General features: G+C 40.7%; 1 protein-coding gene across 1 annotated transcript; it reads left to right on the top strand.

The window, feature by feature from the left end:
• The first annotated feature begins 4,184 nt into the window (after positions 1-4,184).
• On the top strand, positions 4,185-9,172 carry LOC121329983 (actin, alpha cardiac muscle-like). The gene is made up of 10 exons (XM_041276165.1): positions 4,185-4,290; positions 5,140-5,290; positions 5,840-5,960; positions 6,191-6,195; positions 6,345-6,455; positions 6,812-6,896; positions 7,078-7,239; positions 7,655-7,846; positions 8,121-8,302; positions 8,952-9,172. The coding sequence occupies exons 2-10, from the start codon at positions 5,162-5,164 to the stop codon at positions 9,093-9,095; spliced, it is 1,131 nt and encodes a 376-aa protein (XP_041132099.1). The 5' UTR covers positions 4,185-4,290; positions 5,140-5,161; the 3' UTR covers positions 9,096-9,172.

The raw sequence follows: 9,172 nt of genomic DNA, 5'->3' as shown, positions 1-9,172 counted from the left end.
TCAGGGAAGTGTCTTTGAGTTTTCCATGCTGCCATTTGGCCTCTCCTTAGCCATACTGCACATTTTCAAAGTACTTGGACGCGGCTGCAAGGGATCAGGGACCACCTGGGAACTACCTGGATCACTGGTTAATTTGTTCCCAGTCCCAGGAAGGAGCAGTGGCCCACACATCGATTGTGATGGAGCATCTATCGAGGCTGGGTCTCACCCTCAACAATGTGAAAAGCCAATTAATGCCAGTGCAGAGTGAGGTCTACTTGGGTCTCCGGCTGGACTCCCTCATGATGCAAGCCTACCTGTCGGACGACAGAGTAGCTGCCATTTGCAACTGCCTGGACCTGTTTCAGCAAGGGTCCGCTATACAATTGGTGTAGTGCCAAAAATTACTGGGTCTGATGGCCGCAGCATTACCAGCCATCTAACTGGGGTTACTTCACATGCATGGCTCAATGCCTTTCGGCTACACCCCAACCGCTGCTCCCTGCCTTCCTCGAGAAGGTCAAGCGAGACGAGGTGACAGTTCTCCTGGTGGCCCCCAGATGGCCCAGGAGAATCTGGTTTTCAAACCTCTGCCAGCTGCTGCGAGGCCAGCCCTGGGAGATCCCGCTGTGCATGGATCTCCTCATGAAACGCACCCATGGCACCCAAAACCAAGCAGACTCCAGCTGTGAGTCTGGCCCCTGAATGGGACCGTCCGTCCACCTTACAGCTCTCAGACGCAGTAGTCGGTACACTGCAGAATGCTAGGGCTTCTTCCACAAGAGTGTTGTACCCATACAAGTGCCATGATCTTGTTTATTGCTCAATAGCAATTATTTTACGGTTTCTGCAAGACCTACCAGAGGCAGGTAAATCCCCCTCTATGTTGAAAGTGTACCTAGCAGCCATATCTCCATGCCATGTTCCAAATGGAGTCTATACATGGTACTGGAGGCTCTCACTAATGCCCCGTTTGAGCCCATACATGCCATAGAGCTGAAGTACCTCTTTATGAAAACAGACTTTCTATAAGCTATCACCTCCCCTAAGCTGGTAAGTGAGCTACAGACACTGTCTGCCCACAGTTCCTGTGTGTGTATTTGGGATAATGGAAACATGGAAACAAAAGCTATAATCACCTTCCTCCCCAAGGTGATTACAGCATTTCACGTGAATCAGTCAGTGCAACTAGAGGCTTTCCATCTCCCTCCCTTTGCGGAGGAGACGGATAGGAGATTAAATTCCGTCTTCCTGGTTCGGGCATTGAAATATTATGTGAATAGAACGAGAGCGCTGTGTCAGTCTGACCATCTCTTCATCTGTCATGGTGAACGGACCGAGGTCAAGCCCTCTGTAAGAGAAGATGAACGCCAACCTTGCGAGGTCGCATCACTCTCATTTGCGGATTCAATGCAAAAGAGACTGAAGTCTCTGTGCAGTGATTATTTATTACCTAAGGAGGTGGGACCGAGGACGTCACTCTACGGAGGGGCCTATTGGCAGCTTTGATATTTGCTCAGCAAATACCTGACAAGCAGGCATATACCAAAAGTATTGTTGGAGGTAATTTTCTCTTTCAGGGAACCGGGGTTACATCGTTTTCCCTAAACGAAATGAGCCCAGAAGAAAGTATCTGGCTCTTACATACCATGTGACCAGGGCTGATTGACAATCAATCAATCAATCAGTCAGCACCTGGGTACATTCTGCAGATGGATTTAGCAGGAACGGAATTGTAACCATACATGTCATTGCATGACAGTATGATTGTACTGCCACAATGTTAAACAAAGGGAGTTGTAGGCTGGGAGTCTGTACTCGGTCACTGTGTACATCTCCTTAAATAGTTTCCAGCAAGTCTGGCTCAACTTGATTAATGCAATGGGAGAAGCACAGCCTTTCTATCTGTTAAGCTGTTTTACCCTATCCCCTTAATATACTGTACATGATGGCAAAGAGCCAACAGCTTCTTTCAGCTCCAAGCCTGGGCTCTTTTGAAATGCTTTCTTACAGCTCTCAGATTTATTCTTTTCTGCTTCTGACTGTAGTTAGCTGTTCATATTTCTTGACTTCGCTGCGAAAATGATAACCAATAATTGCATAATATCTTAAAGTATTTTTCAAATATGACATTGAAAAATGTGACATTTCAAAATCTAACATGAAATACTGTACTACTATTATGGCTTCCAGTAGACTTTTTGCGATATCATTTTGTAGTTTCTTTGATTACATGATGTTAAATAAAAGATTCACAACTGTGGCCAAAAGTTTTGTATCACCTAGAATTTTAGGATTGAGACATAATTAAATAATAAAAAAAACCTATATAAACATTTGTTTATCATCATCTAATCAAAGAAAATACAAAGTGCTAATATTCCAGAAGCCATTACAGTAGTACAGTATTTCATGTTAGATTTCGAAATATCACATTTTTTTATTTTTGTCTGTTTTTCATTAAGTGTATGGAAAGCTACAGAGCAGTATGTCATTCAATATGTCAACGTAACATTGTTCAGCAGGTTTCATTCAACTTTATGAAGCAAAATGTGTTAATTCTATAGGGTGATGCAAAACTTTTGACCTTAGCTGTAAATTATGTTCATATAAAAAAAATGTAAAAAAGATGTCTCAATCCTAAAATTCTAGGTGATGCAAAACTTTTGTCCATAGCGGCACACAAATTATCACATTATGAACCCTTCAACCACTCCCTCAGCTTTGTGTAGTCTGCAGGTTGTACAAATTTGTTGATTATGCCTACAAATGTGTAGATTTGAAAGAGCTCAGTGTAGTCACATATCACTCAAAACTATTAAGAACATTAACCCAAAAGAAAGGATATTCCCCCTGACTATAAGTGTCACTGCTGTGAAAATATATGTAGTAATAATGTATTTCGTCTTTTCCTAAAAGAGATAAGGTTAACTAATGATAATGTATACATTGGTCCATGCCAATATTGTACCTAATAAACTGGAGGCTTTTTCCAGGCAATCACCACAGTGATGTTGAAAAAGAAGTTGGATCTTAAATGCTTTGCATGGGATGACACTCTATACCAAAATATAAATGCTGTGTTCATTCATACCTGGGGTGACTTATATGGACCTACAGAAGCATATTCAACAGCCTGCACCAACCCCCATCACTAACCTGCTTATCTACATAACCCTAAAAGGAGACCTCTGAGCCAATCAGAGTGCTCCTCTGCCACAGACTGACCCAGCAGCCACTGAGGTGGAAGCCTGGCTGACATACCTTCAGCTGTCTCTCATGTTTAGGCTGTCACACATACCAATGTACTACCCACGTGACATAAACAGTATTATATGTGCCTAAAGCTGTGGTCACTCAAGGTTTCCTTAACCAATTCAGATGGTTATAGATATCACAGTTACAGCAATTCCCTAGTGTGAGATTGGGATGACTTCCTCTGATTAAATACACCCATGTAGTATACCATTTCCCTTCAAGGAGTCATTGTTTTTCTCTAATTCTAAGTTTTGATTAACAAAGGAGATTATATTGTTTTGAATGGATCCATCTGTGAGAAAAAACATGCATAAATGCCCCTTTACACTTTAGCCTGAACAATTTCCTTGTATGCTAGTATCTCTTTTTCTCACAGTAATGTACACATTCCTTTTGCAGTTTACCCATGCTTTTTCTATACATTTATCAAACTGACCATGTTTTTTTTGTTTGTTTTTTTAAATATGCTTTAGAATACCTCTCTGGCTTTACAGTGCTTACTTATGCATTACCACGCTCTCACTGTGTTGCATTGCACTTTGCTATGCATTTACTTGTCAAAGGGTTAGGTCTACCAAAATAACCTTTCTGTTATAGAACACCTACAAGTTCCTCACTGATATTCCAGCAACTGTTAAGTGTGTCTTTTTTTAGGTAAAAAAAAGGCCACTCCTACATTCCTTACTATGTATGGGCAATTGCATAGATTGTCTACATACAGATAACTCAGAAAGGTGACATCAACATATGACGAATCACATATAACCCTAGAGCCTTCTTATTTGAGGTAAATGTTTATTATTAGTAGTAGCATCTCATTTATACAATAAAAGTACATCCGCATAGTTCTGCGGCAGTAGTACCACCCCGGTTTCAAAGGCCACCTGGCACAGCTCAGCAAACACCCATTTGTGCACTCTTTTTAGACACTCTTTTTAGGGCTTTCCTTAACACCAGGGCCCGCCTCCAAGCTTCTATTCTCAGGGGTTATTTAAAGAGCTGCTCCCTCTCAGCTGTGTCCCTGTGGAAGCATCTGTCTTGTGATACAGCTTGGTGAGTGTCTTTGGAATACTATTGCCTGCATGGACTGGCTAAAGCCTTTCTGTTACTTTTTGCCCTGGGATATAACTTAGAGAACATAGTACTTAAGTTTAAATATATTAAAAGGGGGGTGTAGTAGTTACTAATGCTTGAAGTTGATTTTTAAATTGAACATTGTTAAAAAAATCCAGGCACAGTAGTTAGTTACAGTAGTTAGTTCCTGAAGTTTGATGATTATTTATTTATTTATTGGGTGTTAAAAATGTTAGAAAAGCTAAAAGAAAATGAATACCCAGGTTGAATTGTTATAGATGAGTGGATATAGATAGTAAGATATATTTATAATGACACCTATTCAATTGTAATGTTCCAGTCCATTTGTTATTATCAAGCCTACCTTGGGAATAGGAAGATTGTATTAATTGTAAATGCCCATGGCTAGCAGATAGATTGGGAAAACACAGCAATATATTTCATAGCTGCTTTCAGATAAATCATCGCTCTTTTATGAAACAATACTAAGTGATTTGTTTTGTTTTGTTTATATTCTACTTGGCAATTACTGTTCAGTATGGGTACTGCATGTGTTTTGTATCCCAGTAAATACTGAATATAATATCTAGTCAAACAGATAATCTGATGGAAATTCAAACAACTGATTTCTTACTGGGCTTTAAATATATCAAATGTAACTTGGATAGGAAAGATGTACTCCACTTGTTTTGGGGTGGCATGGACAAAGAAAATGGCTTTGGCCCAGTCTTAAATGGAGATTTTGTATTCCCCATAATATCTTCTACGTATGTGCCAGTGCTATTTAGACACTAAGGATTAGTTTTGTCTTTGCTCTGCTTCCCTCAGACCAGCCCATTACAAACTAACCATGTGTGACGAAGACGAGACCACAGCTCTTGTGTGTGACAACGGCTCTGGACTGGTCAAGGCAGGGTTCGCCGGAGATGATGCTCCACGTGCTGTCTTCCCCTCCATTGTGGGCCGACCCCGTCACCAGGTAAAGATCAGTCAGACAATGCACTCTGATTGGCTGTTTGTTAAATTGAATATTGGTATGGCACACTGGCCACTTTATATTGTAACCAGTATGTTACTGCTCAGTTCAGCAGTGACTTCAACACTTACAGATACCTTTATGTTACACAGTTTCAAATGATTAGAACATAAATGAACACTTGGATCTGTACAGTCTCTGCAATTTGAGGATAGAACACCTTCTCACTACAGAAGTAGTACTTTGTTTACATTGGGTATGCAAATGGTACACGGTATGTTTCCTAATTTAAAACAACTTCACAGCAACAGAGCTCCCTACATAATAAATAGCATTCAAAATATTTTAATTGTGAAAAATATATATGTACATGAAAAAAAGACACTTGTAATATTTTTAATCACATGATTATAAGATACATACATATGCTGTATTTAGCCCTTTTTTGTGGAAGCCTTTTCAAAGACTTCTCAAAGACATTCCCATGCAGCACCCCTATTCCATGCTGTTCCTCTTCCTCCCTTCACTTCTCTTCCTTGTTCTCTCTACCAGGGAGTGATGGTGGGTATGGGTCAGAAGGACAGCTATGTAGGAGATGAAGCCCAGAGCAAGAGGGGTATCCTCCTCACGCTGGAAGACTCCGGTGCATGTACCAACTCGTGGCCGGAGCACAGTGGGGACCCTACTGTACCTCTTACTTTTTCACTCGAAGGTTCCCTTTGCAGAAGAAGAGAAGAATATATATAGATGATATATATATATATATATATATTATATATATATTATATATATATATATATATATATATATTGAATTTAACTTATGGTAATGTATATGATTTCTTCAGATCCTACTCCTAGGTATGGGTCAGATAAGTGCTTTGATAAGAAACATAGTCCAGAGAAAAAGTCAGTCCAAGCTCTGTAGAATGAATCATGTGTGAGAGTAGATATCATCAACCGACTTATAAGCTTGTCAATTTTAGACAACATAACCTGTGAACAGCATTCCCATACTGTATTAAAAAAAAGGTTCCCCTGTATTTGAAACCTAACAGATCTGGCACCATACCTTCTACAATGAGCTCCGTGTGGCCCCAGAGGAGCACCCCACCCTGCTCACAGAGGCCCCCCTCAACCCCAAGGCCAACAGAGAGAAGATGACCCAGGTAAGCACTTCATCAGTAACAGCATTTAGAGCCTGGTGTTGATTCAAAGCATTCTGGTTGGGTTACTTCATCTTTTGACTGCCACATGGTGGTGTGGAAGGTGACTCATGCGGTCAGGCGAGTGCAGGTTGGCTGTGCCAAGATGCAGATATTCAGTTTGTCAAAATCACTTTTGACCATTAAAATAAAGCATGACCTACCCTCAGTTCATTATGAGTGATTATACGGTATAAAAAAATGACAGTACTCACATTTTGGATAAGTATTGATTCATTAATGTGGTACAATAAATATGGAAATCTCAGACACTGAAATGTGAGAGTTGTATTTTCATAACGGTTTGTTGTCTCTTCTAGATCATGTTTGAGACCTTCAATGTCCCCGCCATGTATGTTGCCATCCAGGCTGTGCTGTCCCTGTACGCCTCTGGCCGTACCACTGGTAAGTATCCCATAGAGATTGCATTTGTACTTCAATAGGATTAAGAGAAAACAGTATTTGCTAAAGTAAAAGCATTATTGTATCCATAAGTTGATAAGAAACTCATTAGAACAGGTTTAATCATATCAGTCTGAGGTCTGAGTTGTTCTGGCTTTTCTGATGTCTTTTTGTGTGCCTGCAGGTATCGTGCTGGACTCTGGAGATGGTGTGACCCACAACGTCCCCATCTATGAAGGTTATGCCCTGCCCCACGCCATCATGCGTCTGGATCTTGCCGGCAGAGACCTGACTGACTACCTGATGAAAATCCTGACTGAGAGAGGATACTCATTTGTCACCACTGGTAAGGATCTAACACAGAGAGAGGAAGAGTTTTAAAGCCAAGTACAAAGAACTCTAGTCCCCATTCTCTGTCTACCGTGTCAAAGATGTGCCAAAAGCAGGCAGATACAAATAAATGGATAGATAAATAAGTAGATATGCAAAACCTTATATGGAAAACGTTTTACCCTCTAAATTTGCACAGTAGTTTGTATTTATTAAGCTTCAGCACTGTCCACAGGCCATGTCCCTTTAAACAGCATACACTTTGAGGAAAACATCTGCAGTAAACAAAGGCATTTTTGAGTTAAATAATAATTATAGCAATGAAATGAACATAGCCACTGGTGAGAGTTAGATTTTACACCCACTTCCCTTACGAAAAAGAGTATAATTCCTGCACATCTTACAGCTGTCTTATATTACCCCTTCCCTAGCTGAGCGTGAGATTGTGCGTGACATCAAGGAGAAGCTGTGCTATGTGGCTCTGGACTTTGAGAATGAGATGGCAACTGCGGCCTCCTCCTCCTCTCTGGAGAAGAGCTATGAACTTCCTGATGGCCAGGTCATCACCATCGGCAACGAGCGCTTCCGCTGCCCTGAGACCCTCTTCCAGCCTTCCTTCATTGGTAATTATCACTGCAATCACTACCAGTAACCTACTGTTCCTCCCCTATTACCAATAAAACACATGCTGACTCTAATGGCTGGTTTCACAGACAACGGTTATCACTGATCTTAGATTAATGTTATTTTAGATAAAGTAGTCCAAGACTACAGTTACCCAGGGCCAGTCCTTACTAATGTATTGAGACATTGATTCTTAGTGTAATACATATAATACATGGACAACGATAGGTGCATTATGCATTATTAAACAGCAATATCTCACCCTCTGAACAGGTATGGAATCTGCTGGTATTCATGAGACTGCCTACAATTCAATCATGAAGTGCGACATTGATATCCGTAAGGACCTGTACGCCAACAATGTGCTGTCTGGTGGTACCACCATGTACCCTGGTATTGCTGACCGCATGCAGAAGGAGATCACTGCCCTGGCTCCCAGCACCATGAAGATTAAGGTGAGATATAACTGAACCAGTAGCAATGTGCAGAGAAATAGGATTTCACATTAAAACTAAAATCTAACTTAAATGAGAAGCGTTTTTAGGGAATTCCAGGACTATTGTTGTACTTAAACAACAATTGTTAACTAGCATGTGCGATAGACTGTGACGAACCTAAAAAGTATATTTACATAGCTAGACGTTTGAAACATGGGCATAGATCGTGAAGTAACATAATATGAATTTTACATAGGTAACTTTAATTGAATCTTAATTGAAAATGTAAAGAACTTGGTTGTAGATGATCTCTTTTTTTTATAAACTTATTAAAAAAACACAAATAGTCCAGTTGAGTTCAGAGACCGTTTTCTTCAATATGCTACAGCAGACCGTACTTGCCATGATGAACCCTAACTGCAGCAATGGCTTTTGTCCTCCAAGGGGCGTTCACCAGCATCCACTGTATAGCTCCAGGTTTTAACAAGGGAATTAGATTGTTTATGAGAATCCGAGGACAGCCACTAAGCTTCAGTTCTCCTGAGCTGTTGTAAAGATTACCTCTGTGAATTCGCGGCATTCTAAATTGAGGAGAAATACAGGAGTCAAATAACGTCAACCAGTGATTTGGGTTAATCCTCCTTAAAACACTCTTTTTCTTGTGCAGATCATTGCTCCCCCTGAGCGTAAGTACTCTGTCTGGATCGGTGGCTCCATCCTGGCCTCTCTGTCCACCTTCCAGCAGATGTGGATCAGCAAGCAGGAATATGATGAGGCAGGCCCCTCCATCGTCCACAGGAAGTGCTTCTAAACCACTGCTCCATTTCCACCAACCCATCCTGTTACTGTATATACATGTACTGTTGTAATAAAATGCTTTTTAAGGTA

Source organism: Polyodon spathula, chromosome 17 (genome assembly GCF_017654505.1).
Source record: "Polyodon spathula isolate WHYD16114869_AA chromosome 17, ASM1765450v1, whole genome shotgun sequence".
NCBI classification, from domain to species: Eukaryota; Metazoa; Chordata; class Actinopteri; order Acipenseriformes; family Polyodontidae; genus Polyodon; species Polyodon spathula.
The sequence above is the reverse complement of the archived record's forward strand: the minus strand, read 5'-3'. Positions and strand labels throughout refer to the sequence as shown.